This window comes from Berghia stephanieae, chromosome 2 (genome assembly GCF_034508935.2).
Source record: "Berghia stephanieae isolate SIO BIC M18660-M18661 chromosome 2, UCSD_Bste_1.3, whole genome shotgun sequence".
Lineage (NCBI taxonomy): Eukaryota > Metazoa > Mollusca > Gastropoda > Nudibranchia > Aeolidiidae > Berghia > Berghia stephanieae.
In genome coordinates this window covers 90,252,891-90,269,684 of record NC_088361.1, presented here as the reverse complement: position 1 = coordinate 90,269,684, position 16,794 = coordinate 90,252,891, and the positions used below count along the sequence as shown (strand labels likewise).

The window sequence follows — 16,794 nt, the reverse complement described above, 5'->3', positions numbered from 1 at the left end:
GTGACAGTAGAAGAGATTTGAGGTTGTCCCCTTGTAAGAGTCTGTAGCCTTTATCTCCCCTTCTACGATTGACAACAGACAGGCATTTGGAGTCATTGGATACAACACGCATCCAGTCCTGAAAAAATAGGTTTTGAAAACAGTTAACAATTTACAAAGTGGCAAATTAGGGAGCAGGCACTGGCGTAAAATCTGAAAAGGAGCTCAGTATTATTCATAACAGTGCCTGATAAAGCAGAGAGAAAAATACAAGAAAAAAAAACCCATCTCAAAATGCCTCGAGACAGATGTTTCTCTCTGCGTCGTCTGGCACTGTATCATACACTTTTTCAGATTTTTATCTATCAATTTACAGTTTTATTTATTTACCATATTATCCCATCTACTCACAGAGCAGCGAAGAAGCCACTTATGTTTATGAGCAGCTCATGAAAGAAACAATATGAAAATAAGAAACAAAATATATCCTGACCGCCTCCCCCTTTCAATCATATTATAGTCACATATTGAGGCAAAAAACTAGGAATCATGGATGTGAACTATGAAGCTGGAGAGTTTGGATAGAGATAAGGTAAGTCGGTGGTATCTACCTATTAATAAAGCAGTAAATTTAGGTAAATCTGTACTCATGACCAAGCACATACTGAGACAGTTTTTAACTTTAATTGGCAACACCTTTAAAATATCAAGAATCAAATATTTAAATGGAAACCATAGCATTTCTGGCGACATTTGTACTTGATCCTTATTCAAATGAATGTTAGAAATTCAATTAAGAGAGCTTTTTGGTTTCATAATGTTTTTGGTTTCATAATGTGGGGGAGGGGGGTTGAAGTTGCCGAGTGGCTAAGGCATTGACTGTGGCATGGAAGGTCCCTTGTTTGAGCCCTGCTTCAGGCACTTTTTTTTTATTTCCTTGGACAAGATTATTAGCCCCCAATTAGCTCACTTTGATGGACCAACTATTTTTTTTTTTTTTTTTTTTTTTGTTGCTTTAGGTCTCTTCCAACACAATTTAGGTTATATGAGAGACCGCTGAAACAAAAAAAACAAGCAATCTAACAAAAATAGTACAAATGTAAATCAAAATCATAACCTAAAGATATCATAAGCTAAATTATAAATAACCAAGAACAAACAGACAGAAGATTTACAGAAAAAAAAATATCCCCTGTCAAAATTACAATCACAAACCAAAGAAGCAGGATAGGCTAGTAAAGAGAAGAAGAAACGACATCACTATCGGATCGTACACCCATGCGAACATCATAGGTATATGATTCAAGGGTGATGCTCCCATCCAACCACCCGCGTGGACTATCTATATTCCTTCATGGAATGCCTAGGTGATGGTATCTAATGATGCCATAGTGGAAGGGCGTAATTTTTTTTTTTTTAATGTTCAGTATTATTCATAACAAAATAAGTAAGTTATCCGCTCACAAATATTTGTAGATCAGGACCAAATTTTATTACCATAACTATAACAGAGGCTGAATCTTACAATAAAAATTATCATTACCCATAAAATCGTTGAAGATCATAACTTAATTACACAAACATATGGCTAACGATGCATTCTTGATAAAATATCATTATTAGTATTTTTGTTACAGCACAAAGTTTATCACAATTAGACGTAACACATCCATAAATTTCAAAGGAAATATACACATTAATTTCAAATAGGAATATCAAATTGCTATCAAGACAACGTTATTACCTTGAATTTATTGTGGATGGCTTCAAATTTAAAGGCTTGTTCAGACAATTTTCTGTAAAGATCTGCCCTTTCAAAAATCTTCAGGAGATAAAGCCACTGAAATGAAAGAACAATAAAAATAAAATAACAAAATAGCAATGTTTATTTAAAGAATCACGAGACAAAATATGATCAAACGTCTCAATATATCCAAGTGATGCTTAAAATTTAATTTTAAGCTTAACATAAAAGAGACAAGAATAGTTATTCTCACTCACCCACAAGAATAGACTATAGTCCCATCACGTCATAAATCGATGGATCATTTAAAGTCCATTTACAAAGATGTTGGCATACCTTTTTCTGGCACTCCACCCAAAGATCAGAAATTTCTTCAATCTCTCTGAGAGCCTGACACCAATATTCCACTTGGTCTTTGATATCTCCCACATATGGGGAGGCAAGCATGGCATCCACTGTGATGCGACTGTCCTGAAAATTGCATTGAAACGTTTAAAATTGAAGGAAAATGAATTTCACCTGTTTTAAAAAAAGATGGAATATGTAACAAGGAATATTTTTGGCTTAAATCTATCTTCAGTCGACAACAAAAAACAATACAACTAGTAAAACAATGTAAGCTTTGGAATGACTAGATGGAGGTATACTGATGTTATTACAACATTTCATTAGATATTTTTAAATTAAAAACTTAAACATTTATAATGCGCAATATCACTAAATGTGCTCAAACAGCTTTGCAGAAACGCTGAACGTGTAGAATGGGACATGATTCCTGTAAGCGATAATATAAATTTTTCAACAGAGACAACGCTGTTAACAGCCAGCTAGTCATTTTACATCTGAATACTGTGACAGAATGTATGCAAAGAGCCTTTTCCAAGAATTCAACTTTACACGACTCGAATACAGGAACTATGGGTCCGAAGACGGGTGTCAAACCACAAGACGATAAAGCCATGCACTTTACCTTAACTTATATAAAATTTAAGGGAGCCATTGCAATCTCTCTTTACTGGTAAATAAGGCTGACAAATGACACATTTCAAAAAAAGAAAATGAAATATAACAGACATGTTTTTTATCTATTGTGTCCTTCCTCAACATTGTTTTATATTCACCCTTGTCCATTGCTTTTTATTAAACCAATCAAAAGCCTTTTAAAGTGTTAGTTGGCCAAACAATTAATATTTAAGACCTGATTAAATTAGTGTTAAAATGTTCTTTTATGACTTATTCTTTCGATGAGCAACAAGAAAAAATATCATGATGCAGTTCTTTAAATTGTGAAAAAATATTCGAATTTTTATAGCATATAATTGATATTATTCTAATGTGACAAATTAATAAATAGTAAGTAAAGAGGGCAAAATTAATGAAAACGGTATTACTAAATGGTGCCCTTTCTCACTTCCCTACCTCTAGCTGGTATTTTAGTTCTTCCAGTTCAATCAAGACATAAAAGTCATCGTTGGCCACCTCCAAACCCCTTTGTTGACCAGCTAAAGCGGCAGCTCTTTCTTGTCGATACCGCTCCAGTTTAGAAGGTCTTTTGCTGGCTGATAATAATCTTTTGGGCTCTGAAATGACATTATTTTATAAACCATCTTCCCATAATGTGGTAATTCAGTGATGGAAACATCAATGATACTATATATAGATAAGCTAGCTAACGAATCAAGAAGAGTTGAAAATGAAAAGTTTGAGATTGAAAAAGAAAGATTTACATTTATCTCAATACGTTTAAAGCACTTGTCAACTAAACAAAAAAATACTAATTTACACAATTAATTCTTTAATGTCATGAAAAAAAGATTTGAAAAAAAGCATTTGAAAAAATGAAAAAAAAGTAAACAATGTTAAAATTCACGATAACATCAAAGACATTTACCCCTAGTAAACATGCTATCAGGAATATGTTTTGCCAGTTTAAACTGTCTGTCTTGCCAAAACTTGGTGAGGCGATTCAAACGTTGTTCAAGGTCATACTCAGCTATAGCACTCTGATAAGTTTCCTCCACAAGCTCAGCGTAATCTGACAGGTTGTAGGACGTGAGCTCTGCCACAGTGAATTGGTGCTCGGGGTCAAAAGTTTCACCCATTCCCAAAAATATTGCTTTCCAATGGCGTTCCTATTAAATAACAAAGTGGTGAGAGTAGAGGTCAGTAATTCGTAAACAGATCTGTGAATCATTTGGAGTCTATAAAATACATTACTTGTATTCGACCACAGTCTTTGATTTTGCATTTATAAAATTCTACTAAATAAAACATATCTATCTGAATGTTAACAAATATTGGTAAAAAGTGAACAAAATTTTCAGTGGTTGAGGAAATCCTGTCATCTTATTGTTGATGACATCTGGGACTATAAAGAATAAATAAAATGTGATCATCATCATCAAGTGCCAGGCCTGTTGCAGACATCGGCGATCATGCCCCTCTAACCATATCTGTCCTCAATAGCTCGATTCCTGTTCCTCCTCCACCAATCCATCCGTTCAGATTGTCAATGTAATCTATCCTCCGTCTCCCTCTTCTTTTCTTCCCAGCAACTTTACCCATAAGTACAATCTTTTCAATTCCGTTTTTTCTATAAATATGTCTGAGAAATTTTAACTGTCTTTTTCTGATGGTGTTTACCAAAGTTGGTCGACCTCCAATTTCTTTTAATACCTCCTCGTTTTTTATTTTATCTTTCCATGAGATTCGAAGAATGCGTCTATAAAACCAAATTTCGACTACAGTTATTCTACGTTCACATTCTCTGTTAATCTTCCAAAGATTAACAAAATGTGATACAAGGTACTAAAAAGGTGTGTAACAATTCTATATCTAAAATGAGCCATAGAAAATTAAAGATATAGAAACATTGCAATAATCATGGAAGCTGTGATGGCCATAAATTTTTACTCACTCTTAGAGCTTCATTGGCCAGACGGTAAAGAATGGGCAAATCTTTCCGGAAATCCTGAAGTTGACGATACCACTGGGTGAGAACTTCGTCCCCTTGACTCAGTAATGGTTTCAGCTGGGAAGCTGCTGATTGCCATTCGATCACTTTCTCCAGTGCTTTCTTGATGTTCATCTACAATCAGAGAACATATGTAATTAATCACAATATAACCATAATCACAATCATCAATTTTTTACATTTTTTTTAAAGTGAATGAATATAGCTTTTTATACTGACAAAAATTAAAATTTAATTTTTCCGGTCGTTCTAACATTAAAATCCCTTTAAAATGTTTACCTCATACTACCTTCTTGAGACAATTGTTTATAAATGATGATCATTAAGAAGAGTTTGCTTGGTGAGATAGAAATAGGGATATATTCAAAATTACTCTACCTTCTTAAAAAGCATCTGTTTCCAATCCTTGATAGTATTGGTTGACGACTCCACATACTTCCATAAGGTTTGCCTGACGTCCATCTTTAGAGTCATCTCATTCAAGAACTTAAGGCTGTATGACTCCCCGAGTATTGCTTCTCTCCACTGACTGCATTCTTGTAAATTGACTTGAGTGGTGAAGAATTTCTCTCGGATCTGCAGTGATTTAAATTGTTTGTAAGTCTCTTATTTAGTTTTATTATTTGTGGAAACTATTTCATACAACAAATAAGATATTTAAAAGGTTCTGCTTGTATTGTAAGATCATCCTTTGTATATATTATATTATATCAGCCTGTTGATAAGGAATCGCATTTTTTGTTTGTTTTTTTTACATTCACTTCTGACCAACAAAACATTCATAATAACAACAACAACAAAATTTATCAATATATTTTGCAAAATTAATGATATTATCTTTCTCCTACAACACCCCCCCCCACCCCCACCCTCACCTTTTTTTTTTTTAGAGATAATCTATATAGCTAGCATTAGGTATCAGAATATTTTACAGGATCTTACCAGTCTCAGGTCAGCCAAAATTCTCAATGGATTCTGACTAGGATCCAAAAATTTTCCAGTTGTGGCAAGCTCTGATTGTTGAATTGCTTCTTTACGAAGTCGCTTTTAAAAGAAAGAACAAGAATGTAAACAATATTTTGTCGAAGAATAAGCATTAGCCGATATTGAGTGATAAAATACAAAACTTTAATATTGTATTTAGCAATTTATCTTGAAAGCTATGACAAAGTAAGGGATTCAAATGATATGGTACAATAGATGATAGTAAATTATAAAACAATATATGATCGTCCTTGTATATAAAGGGGAAGAATGATAATTGCAAACCTCACATGTAAACTTAAATATATTTATATATGCAATGTTAAGTTTGCTGTTGAACGGCTATAAGCAAACCAAATTCGATATAACACAAAGAAGTAGATAAGAATTTTTCTACTTCAGAGAGGAAATGCCGTATTCTAGAGCTCTGAGTCAAATCATCATCTTTGTATAATTTGGAAAGCAATATTAAGTGTAGCATTAAAGCCAAGCACGTATACTGTTGAAACCTTTCGGACAAAGGTAGGTTTTCAAAAATAAAAATGGGGGCAACATTTTGGAACTGACCTGGAATGTCTCTTCTAATTGTTGCATCATTAGAGGCGTCTGTGTGTTGACAAACTCTCCTGCATCTTGCATCTGCATCAAGAAAGCCTCCCAGGATGTCCAGACTTTTTCCTCAATTTTTTCTTCCTCTGCTGTAAGTTGGCGATAACTCATTCGAATAACCTAGAATAGTACATTATATCTTAACTTTTAACCAGATTGAACTATACCACTATCATAAGAAGGTTGCTACTTGGAAGATACAAGAATCAACAGACCAGATGATTTGCATACCAAATTGTATCAATTAGTTTATGTCCAAAGACAACATTGCTTTAATGTGGTCAAAATAGGAATGTAACGTTTAAATATGAAGTGGGGTTGTTATCAAACACAGAGTTTAAATAAGAGAGAAAAAAAACTCTCAACCAAATCACAGCAATAATGAATCTTTGAGAAAGTGGTTATTCTTCAATTATAACGAACTCATATCAAATACTTTGAAACAGAAGAGAGCAATCTTCTACATTACCAAAGCCTTGGTGATAGTTATTTTGTGCTATCAATTGTGGATCTTCATAGTCAAGCTTAATCAAATTGGACATTTTACAATTTTTTGTACCTGGAAGTCGAGAAAGCAGAGACCAACAGAAGTGATAATAATGAATAGGATCATTCTTTTATTTGACGAAACATAAATCAAATCAAATCAAATATTATGTATAAATCATTTCTTCAATATTCAATTATAAATCTCTACAATAACATGAATAAAGCAAATAAAAATCAACAAATTACCTCATAGAGTGATTTGATATACTCAACCCGTTGTTGGTATTGGATGGTATTCTTTTTGTATTGGCCAAAATTTTTAGCAAAAACAGCAAAACAAGAGACATCTGCTTTCTTGTCCGTCATATTCTAAAACAGATGACAAACAATAAGTTTTTAGGAAATCGATGGTTGGTAAAACTTTAATTTTAAGCAACTCTTGGTGAGATTAAATCACTGAAAAAGTTTGTTTGATTACAAGTAGCATATTATGTAATTAAATATATACATTACGACATTTTCCTACTTTTCATCTCTCAATTTGTATGAGCTAAAATTATAATTTTTATCCTCATGGTATAAATATAAATATTTTGAGCAAATAATTGCTCTTTGATAAGATTTTAAAAATTTAATACATATAAATAATATTATTTTTCATATTTGACACACAAGATAATTAAGTAACAATGTACAAGTGTTATGCCATCATTTTTTACCTTCAAGATTTCATTCATCTCATCAGTGAAACTCTTGGCATGGTTCTTCGCCTCATCCGCCACAAAGGTGATCAACTCCTGATAAATGTCATTTAGTCTCGGCAGTAATCCTTCATGGATGGCTGAGCAATCGATGTAGAACAATCCATTTTCAGTCACATAGTTGCGATCGAAATTCCTCACTTTTTCTGACCACTGACGCAGTTCCGTCAGTTTTTGCTGTATGTGTTCCATTGTGCATGTGGATTAGAAATTAATTTGGCAATCGATGAAGGAATATATCAAAACAAGGCATATAATGGGTATGTGTGCAAACGTTTCCTGAGAATATCAGGATATATTTCAACAGATACAAAGACGAAAAAATAAAGGAAATTTCTTGAGCTTGTTGTATAAATGACAAAAAAACGTCATATAAAAAAAAAAAACTATCTGAAATGTCACTTAAATAACAGTGTTGGATTGCCAGTTGAAAAGATCCTATTGGAGAGATTAGGTGAAAAAAAAAAAAAGAATTTCAAGAGATTAACTTGTACACTTCAGAGAACTTATGACATGCGATTCTTTTTTTAAAAAGAACTGGGCTCCAAACATGAATGTTTTGATAAAATACTGTTCTTACTGTTCAACTGCAAAAGTTTAGTTCTCTTGAAGTTTGAAAAAGTCATAAAGGATCTTATGTTTATATGTTAGATGGTGTGTCCTTAAAATAAAGTACATAAATCAGCATGCATAAGAAACAAAAACTGGGAGTGATTTTTCTAAGGATGGAATTGAGAAAAAAGTGAGCTATCCTATGATTTTTCAAAAATCGTATTTTCACTTTCTCTCACTTTAATAAAAATGTCCAAGCCATGTTTTGTTCACCACACAAAATCGTGTTTCATGTTAAACCTTTTAATATTGAAAAGTAAATGATCTTTAAATAAAAGATGTCTAGTATATGCGGCTATGTAGTCGAGTGGTATGCACTCGCCTTTGGATAGGAAAGTCCTGGGTTCGAGTCCTGAGAGGCACATAGTTGAGTCCTTGGAAAATACTCCTTACTCACATTCTCTCACCAAACTCAGGTGTAAAATGAGTACCTGGCCATTAAGAGTGTTGCTTCTGTCCAAAAAAAAGTGTAAAAAAATATTGCCTAAAAGTAAAAGGCATGTTAAGTGTTACTGTTGGCTAGAGACCCCTTGCAACGTGATTTGAGCATGTTTAATGGGTATTGCCCTATATAAAAAAGCTCAAATATAATAATGGTTTCCAAATAACTTTTGAAAGACCTTTTTACAATGCGGGATAACTCATTTGTCCCTAAAAGCGACCATATAAATATACCAGTCACATGAAAACATATGTAGGTAACAACAATATGTCCAATAACAAATGGACATAGTTTGCAACATAGTTGTAAGTCTTCACGAATGGAAATAACTTTTAATTTAATTTCAAAAAGAGTTAAATATGTTGTTAAGCTTTTACAAAATGTTTATTTTTTCTGATATCCATTTACTATACCATATCCTTTTTTTTTGGGGGGGGGGGGGGGGTGGGGGGGGGGGAAGCGATAAAATACCGTTATTATTATTATTACTATTATTATTATTATTATTATTATTATTATTTATTATTATTATTTTATTATTATTATTATTATTATCATTATTATTATTATCATTATTATTATTATCATTATTATTATTATCATTATTATTATCATTATTATCATTATTATTATCATTATTATTATCATTATTATTATCATTATTATTATTATTATTATTATTAATTATTATTATCCTTATTATTATTATTATCCTTATTATTATCCTTATTATTATTATCCTTATTATTATTATCCTTATTATTATTATCATCATCATCATTATCATCATTATTATCATTATCATTATCATTATCATGATTAAAAGTATCATTATCATCATTATTATTATTATTATTATTATTATTATTATTATTATTATTATTATTATTATTATTATTATTATTATTATTAATATTATTATTATTTTATTATTAATATTATTATTATAATTATTATAATTATTTTTAATATCATTATTATGTTGAAATTCATGACACTCTTCCCTTGTATAGAGCAAATTGCACTCTGTACGAACATGAACACACACAAAAAAAATCTAAACATGCAAGCACATTATTTTAAAATGCGAGTGTACCTCAATAGCAAAAGCGGCAGCTCCTCTAAATTCTTTGACAGATTTTTCATTCCATCTTCTACAATACTGATGAATTTCATTCAGCCATCTGTTGAATTCACAATAACTGTCAATCTCTTCCAGTGACGAGGTCATCAAAGTGTTTTGGTTGAGTAACGCATTCTGGTATTCAATACTAGAAAAGAAAAGAAAAAAATCTCTTAATTTCATTCAAGGCCTTTTTAAAAAAATGGGTTTCAATAGAAATCCTCAGACTTTTTGAGTTAGTTTGCATAAACAAATTTAATTTATTCTCATTTTACCCATTTTTAGTGTGTCTCATTGCCACAGTGTTTGAAAAATAAGGATAATTTTTTTTTATCATTTGAAGTACCAGTTTTGCTAATTTGTAATTATAGATTACTTTTTCATATACTTCTTTTTATCTCTCATGACATAAAAAAAATTGTAAAGCGCGTTTTCTAATGATTTACAAAGATCACAACGATTTGCAATGCTCCGTTTCTTTACTTAGTAAGTCATGAGGAAACAAATTTCTCATGAATACAATACAAGTATCCTGTTAGGCATCCATTTGTACAAGTGATATTACAATATCCGTCACTGTCTGTAGCCAAGTCTTAATGTCTGCTGTAATTCTCTGCTTGTGATGGTAACAACACAAAATGTTTTGTAAAATTCAGCAAATGGATTTATCAACTTTTTGTTAATGTTTTTTACTCTCGTTTCCTTCACATTAACAATCTGCAAAACTTGAAAACAGTACTTTTTAAAAGTTACATTTTATTCAAATTCAATCAAAAATATTTCTTACTCCATGACAAGCTTATCATCCAGACTTCCTTTCGTCAAAGGATTGTACTGTCCCATAAAACCCTCTCCTTCAATCCGCAGAGCAGATTCATCTGCATGCATCATCACAATGGGTGGGGTCGCCACGCCAATGTCGTCTTCTTCTTTGGACAATGTCACTGCATCAGTAAGAAAAGAATGTCTTGTAAAAATGTGTTTTAATATAAATGATTTTAGTAACAAACTATGCTGCAATATCTTTGGACTTTTTAATGATTATCGTACTCATTTTTTTTTCCCTTTTATATTTTTGAATTATAAAATTTTGGAAACTTATGTTGCTTCAATACTGCAATATATTTTGGCAGAACATAATACACAAGTAAGGTAAGCTATAAAAGTACTAAAGACCTCTTTATAATATAAATAAACGAATTACTATTAAATCATCCTTGCCGAGAAAACAATCATCAAAAAAACAACACTCAAAATCTACTTATTTTCTTTGACGAAAGTTTTAGGCAATCTTGAGCAGTTATATAAATTATTCATTTCATTGATAATTGGGAATTAGAAAAGAAACCTTGTCTGGGTAAATCAGGTAGTGGCAGGGGTCCATCAGTTCTAGTCAGACGTTCAGAAGAAGTCTGTGTCAAATCCTTCTCGCTGTCTGTCCCCCTTGGTGATTCGTCATCATCCTGAGAGGTTTGTTTGGAGACACCTATGGTTTGATGACTGCTCTGTTTTAGGGAACTGATGTGAGATCCTGTTACACTCTTACCCTCTGCTGGCGGAGCAAAGCTTATTGAAGCTCTGTGAAGACTTGAAAGGAAATAAAAAATAATTCACAAGAAAATACAAGGTGGCTGCCTGAAAGAAAACAACAAAACATTAGACAAGACATACAGCTAATTTTTTGACTAAGAGAAAAATTGAAACATATCCTATTCACAAAATTTTACTCATTATTCTAACTGTAAATACAAGGTGGCTGCCTGAAAGAAAACAACAAAACATTAGACAAGACATACAGCTAATTTTTTGACTAAGAGAAAAATTGAAACATATCCTATTCACAAAATTTTACTCATTATTCTAACTGTGATTTCAATATGATTAAGTAATGTCTTGAAATTGCTTTGAACAGAGACGGCTTAAATAATGTTGTTGGCGTTGTTGTTGTTGTTGTTGCTGTTATTGATGTTGTACTTTTTCTTGTTGTTATTGTTGTAGCTGCTGCTGTTATTGTAGTTGTTGTTCACGTTGTTGTTATTGTTGTTATCATTGTTCTTTTGTCCTTGTTTTTGTTGTTGTTGCTTCTTGTCCAGGTGTCTTCAAGCTTATGCTCTGTGGGCTAATGTCATACAGTAGTATGTTTCATTTAGTCCGTTGTACTGGGAAAGACTTATATAGTGGAAACATTTTGTAATTATTAACAAAAATGAAAATAACAGCTTCAAAAAAGAACAAAATACCAAACACAGAACGTTATAGCCTCAAAACCATTCTTCAGCCAACAACAACAAAATAATAAAGACATAAATACATTACTTAATTCCAGATAGACGACAGAGATATTTTGTACATCCTCTCTGTAGAAAATTCTTGGAAAGTAAAAAGAAAAAAAGTGTTCGATACGTAACTAAACAGTTCCAAATTGAACAGAATTAAAACAACGCATAAAATTTTGATGCACCAAAAAATAAGGAAATTGTGGGTAGAATAGAAATAGGTGTAAAATTTATCCATGCAAAAATCCAATATAGAAGTGAAAATAATACTTGTCTGGATGTTTGTGTTTTTCTGATCTGACGGTGTCCACATCTGATTCTTTGTCTGGCATTGATCCGTCAATGGCTATGGCTTTGGAAGTGAGAATGTTGGGAATTCCCCTTATTGTAGAATTCAACACCTTCTGGAATCTTTCTTTAGATGGAGACAAGCCGAGAATATCTGGGAAGAGTGATAAACTCTTTAAATAAAGTTGTGTCGATGATTAACTGTGACAATGATATTCGATAATTCATAGCTACTGCAGACTCAAAACAGAAAAGTTAACAAAGTGAAAAACCTACTCGGAGATATCCAGTATGATATATCTACAGCATGTGTCCTCCTTTCAGACATTGTGTGTATAATTCTATTTGTGAACCACTGCCTAGAAACGGTATAATTTCTGTATAATTTAGATGCTTAAAATAGATTTCATAGTCAACACTATGAAATATAGGTAAAGGTCATATGTTTTATTTTGGACAACAGACATAGTCTCTCAAAGTGGCAAAAAACTAAAATCTCACATTTCTAGACCCTTAAATTCTAAAATCACTTTTTGCCACCCAGTTCACTCCGATATAAACCCATTTTGAAGCAATAGATAATATTTGAAGTATCGACACACAAAGATTACTATAGCTTTAATGTAAAATATTTTGTAATTTGTCTTCATTACATCTTTCAAATTACATTTTTTCCCCAATAATCTCAAAAGAAACAAAGATTAATATAATTATGTAATGATAAGGCATATAATTATTTTTATTCTTTTAGTAGATTATGTGGAGGTAGTAAATTAAATCATAAAGGCAAAAACTACTAGAAAAGTTACCATTTTTGTTGAAAACCAAGTTTGCTTTAAAAAATCCCTCCCTTGGTGCATCTGCTCCGATTTCAAGGACAGAGTGAACAAAATGGCGTACTTGTGTTTTGGATATTTGAAACATGTGTTCGACAATCATTTGGTCCACCAGTTTCACGAAATTGCCAAGGAATCTGTGCATCAAATAAAGATAAGTATATTAATGATTTTAAAAATAACTTTTAAAAGGGATTCTCGTTATCGAAATTAAAGCTCACGATACAATTCAAACTTTTTTAAATTAGATTAATGATTAATTTGTAAGAGGTAATCATGAAAGTACATATTATATTGCCCTGTCGAATTTGACAATGATGATCCCTCTTTCAAAAATGAGTCTTTGGATTAGTCCCAAGCATAATCAAGTTACAATAGTTTCATACCAAATCATTGACTTCTATCTGGATATCTGGATGTATAGAAGAATGTTGAGTTATCATGGACAGACAAGTATACGAAGAAAGAAGTGTTGGAGAAGGTGAGAAAGGGAAGAATGTTGATCAATACCATCAGTTACGGTTTATGATGCATATGTGGAGAAGAGACAGAATAGAAAAGTTGGTTAACAGCTGGGATGATCAAAGGAAAGAGAGCTAGAGGAAGACAAAGAATGACATATCTATATAACCTAAGTATGGCCAAAAGTGACTTAAAAAGCAACGCAGATTTCATGCTCACTGCAGAGGATCGTGATTCGTGGAGACAGCTAACCGGCGATGTGCTCAAGAGTACAAGCCACGATTGATGATTACTGGATATCAACATATTGCGGTAATGCAATAAACCTTTTTCATACAGATTTTATGGTGCTATTTTTTGGTTATGATTTTGAAAAAGAATTTGAATTAAGTTAAGCATTGTAAATCAAAAAGAAATGGACTTACTCTGTTTCTCTGGCTGCATTCTTCAAATTACGTTGTCTTTCTTCCTTTTTTCTCCTTTGCAGATGAAGTGAGTCCTTAGAGCTTTGAGAAAAAATTAGTGAGAGTTATGTGATAATTTGAGAACATTAAAATAATTTATCGGTTTTAAGAAAAAAAATGCGTGGTTTTGAGAAGAAACTATTGCAAGACGACAACGAGGCTCAATGAATTTTCTTGACCAATACACAAAATTAGGCTCAATGGCAGGTAATCTTGACTCAAACTCAAACACAAAAAGACCTGGTTTGATACCTGTAATGTTGACATAATTTTCAGCCCACCCCCATCCATGTCTATTTTGCAGTGACTAGATAGTGAAGTCTAATAACTTTTTTTTATATAAAGGGCACAAGAAATTGTTTTTGTTTGTTTTAGGCAACTGAAACTAGGAAAATCTCCCACTTCATAGACCCAAGAGGACTTCAGATAACAACAAAGTCAACAAATCTTATAAAGATATTTTTTAAAAACTTACAAAAATGGCTTTGTTTTATGAATCTGTTGTTCGCAATATTGCAGTTTCTTGAAAGCTTCTTCTGCAGTGAAGTCTACCACAAGTTTACAATAACTGGAAATAAAAAGCTAATCATGTGTGGATAAATGCGCTTTATTTATCGTATTGGATAGTTTGTGGAACCTTGAAAATATATCAATGGGGATTGAAGCATAAAAATCAATTATCATAAAAACATAATGAGCATTTAAATAATATGTAAACCAATTTAAGAAGATTTTAAAAGTATTACATGGATCATTCTGAATCACAAACTGTGAAAATGTAGATATATCAAATACTTTAATTTTTCATGTACATAATATATAAAACTATACACTTAAAAAGAACACTTATATGTCTCATGAGTTAATAACAAAAATCAAACAGTAAAAACATTCATGCAATAACATCTTTTGAAACACATCCAAAAACAGCATGCAAGTCTATGGTAAAATGACGCAATATTTAAGGTAAGTTATTCATACTCTATGAAATATCTTGATTCTAAAAACATCCACAGTATTTTTTAAATATAAACTTCTTAATAACTTGTATAATTTTATCGACTTTTATGACACAAAAACACAACGAAGAGTTCAGTTGAAGCTTACTTAAAGAACTTGTCCAAAAGTTTCTCTGCTTGTATATTTTTGTAATTGATGAAGTTCTCGTACTCTCCAAGTTGGTACGTTTTACTGTTGAATCAAATGCAGAACAATTAAAAGTTTCCATCAACAGCAATCTTTCTCACGAGCTATGTTAGAGATCACTAGTACCATGAATGAAGTAAGTTAACAAAAGTCAAGATATGAAATTTCCCTCAATGTTAATCTTAAATATAATTATTAACATATCGGTATTTTCAATTTTGTGAATTGCAAGAAATGTAAATATTTTTCGTGGCGTTCTTTACTAATAGTATGGCATTCATCCTCTGACCTGGGTTCCTGATTCAAGTACAACTGTTGGTGGCGAAAGTTGAGATAATGGAAAACGTTCTTTACTCATATTCTTTCCCCACACTTGGGTGTAAAATGAGTGCCTAGCTGGTGACAGTTGTGTCTCCCATGTAATAGCACCTTATAGGCATGTTATCAAGTCCTGCATATTAAATGTTGCTGTTCGCTTGGGACCCCTTGTAATGCGCTTTGAGCACATCTTGATGGATATTGCTCTGCATAAAAACTATATTACATTGTTTTTGTTTTTTGTTGTTTTGTTGTTTTTTTTATGTTTTTAATTGAGTTTGGTTTACAGCCAGTTAACATTCGTGTCTCTACATACATGAAATTTATTAAAATATCAGTCTCCAAAGTAATCGCATATGTAAGCACTTAATTTATTTGCTCGAAAAAAAGAGACCCACTTACTCAATATCTGATGGTAAAAACTGTATTGTCAATAATTCTTTCAAGAGGCTGAAATGATAAAAACAAACAAAAAATGAAAATATTTTTACCTTATCATTTCACGTCAAATGAAATTTTGATTAACTGTCAACACTGATACATTATATGTATAAAATCAGGGAGCATGCACTGGTGTATGATAGAAATCTTTTTTTAAATGTGTTTCAATTAAACTCTTCAGATTTTGATAATATGTGTACAAAATTTTCGCACCTTCTTTTATTAGAAATTAATTGTTTTAAAAATGTGTAACAATGACACTCGCCCTCGGAGATGAAGGTCATTGGTTTGAGTCTCGCTCTGGCAGCACAAAGTCTCTTTTGCATCTTAAATAATGATTGGAAAAGGCTCATTACTCACATTTTCTCACCATACTCAGGTGTAAAATGATTACATGGCCGATACCAGTGCTGCCTCTGTTAATTTAAAAAAAACTGTATTGGCGCCTAACAGACATTATGTCTCGTCGTATATGTTAAGTCTTGCTGTTGGCTTGGGACTCCTCGTAAAGCACTTTAAGATTATTGAGAAAATATTGATCTATATAAAAGCTTAACTTTGTTTTTTGTTTTCTTTTTACCTTGCAATCTGAAGAAGAGCAGCACCAAATGGTGGCATTGCAAATAGAAGATTCTTTAAGATTCTTCTTTGTCTTCGTTGAAATTCTGTGTACTGCCGGTTTGCTGACCACCTGGATATTGTACAAAAAACTTAAAGTTTTAATAATATTACCTTGAAATTACATGACAGAACCTTAATAATGCAAAGTGAAAAGGCTTTGAAGCTAACAAAAAATACAAAGGTCCCCATAAAAGTAGAATCTTTCTTAAAATTATGTGGTGTGAT

The 16,794-nt window shown here is 32.0% G+C and overlaps 1 protein-coding gene across 7 annotated transcripts in view; it reads right to left on the bottom strand.

Moving 5' to 3' along the window:
• Positions 1–16,794, bottom strand: part of LOC144965812 (dynein heavy chain domain-containing protein 1-like) — a 120,423-nt gene that overhangs the window by 85,992 nt on the left and 17,637 nt on the right. For all 7 annotated transcript variants that reach the window (XM_078901554.1, XM_078901557.1, XM_078901559.1 and 4 more), the window contains exons 12-32: positions 16,529–16,639; positions 15,910–15,957; positions 15,151–15,234; positions 14,519–14,611; positions 14,005–14,085; positions 13,091–13,254; positions 12,264–12,435; positions 11,066–11,304; positions 10,505–10,661; positions 9,691–9,865; positions 7,499–7,717; positions 7,026–7,148; positions 6,249–6,410; positions 5,640–5,741; positions 5,076–5,273; positions 4,641–4,811; positions 3,615–3,855; positions 3,143–3,303; positions 2,060–2,194; positions 1,724–1,819; positions 1–118 (exon numbers count right to left, since the gene is read on the bottom strand). The exon at positions 1–118 is cut by the window's left edge and continues 14 nt beyond it. In XM_078901554.1, coding sequence (XP_078757680.1) covers positions 1–118; positions 1,724–1,819; positions 2,060–2,194; positions 3,143–3,303; positions 3,615–3,855; positions 4,641–4,811; positions 5,076–5,273; positions 5,640–5,741; positions 6,249–6,410; positions 7,026–7,148; positions 7,499–7,717; positions 9,691–9,865; positions 10,505–10,661; positions 11,066–11,304; positions 12,264–12,435; positions 13,091–13,254; positions 14,005–14,085; positions 14,519–14,611; positions 15,151–15,234; positions 15,910–15,957; positions 16,529–16,639 — 3,050 coding nt within the window. The remainder of the gene's footprint in view (positions 119–1,723; positions 1,820–2,059; positions 2,195–3,142; positions 3,304–3,614; positions 3,856–4,640; positions 4,812–5,075; positions 5,274–5,639; positions 5,742–6,248; positions 6,411–7,025; positions 7,149–7,498; positions 7,718–9,690; positions 9,866–10,504; positions 10,662–11,065; positions 11,305–12,263; positions 12,436–13,090; positions 13,255–14,004; positions 14,086–14,518; positions 14,612–15,150; positions 15,235–15,909; positions 15,958–16,528; positions 16,640–16,794) is intronic.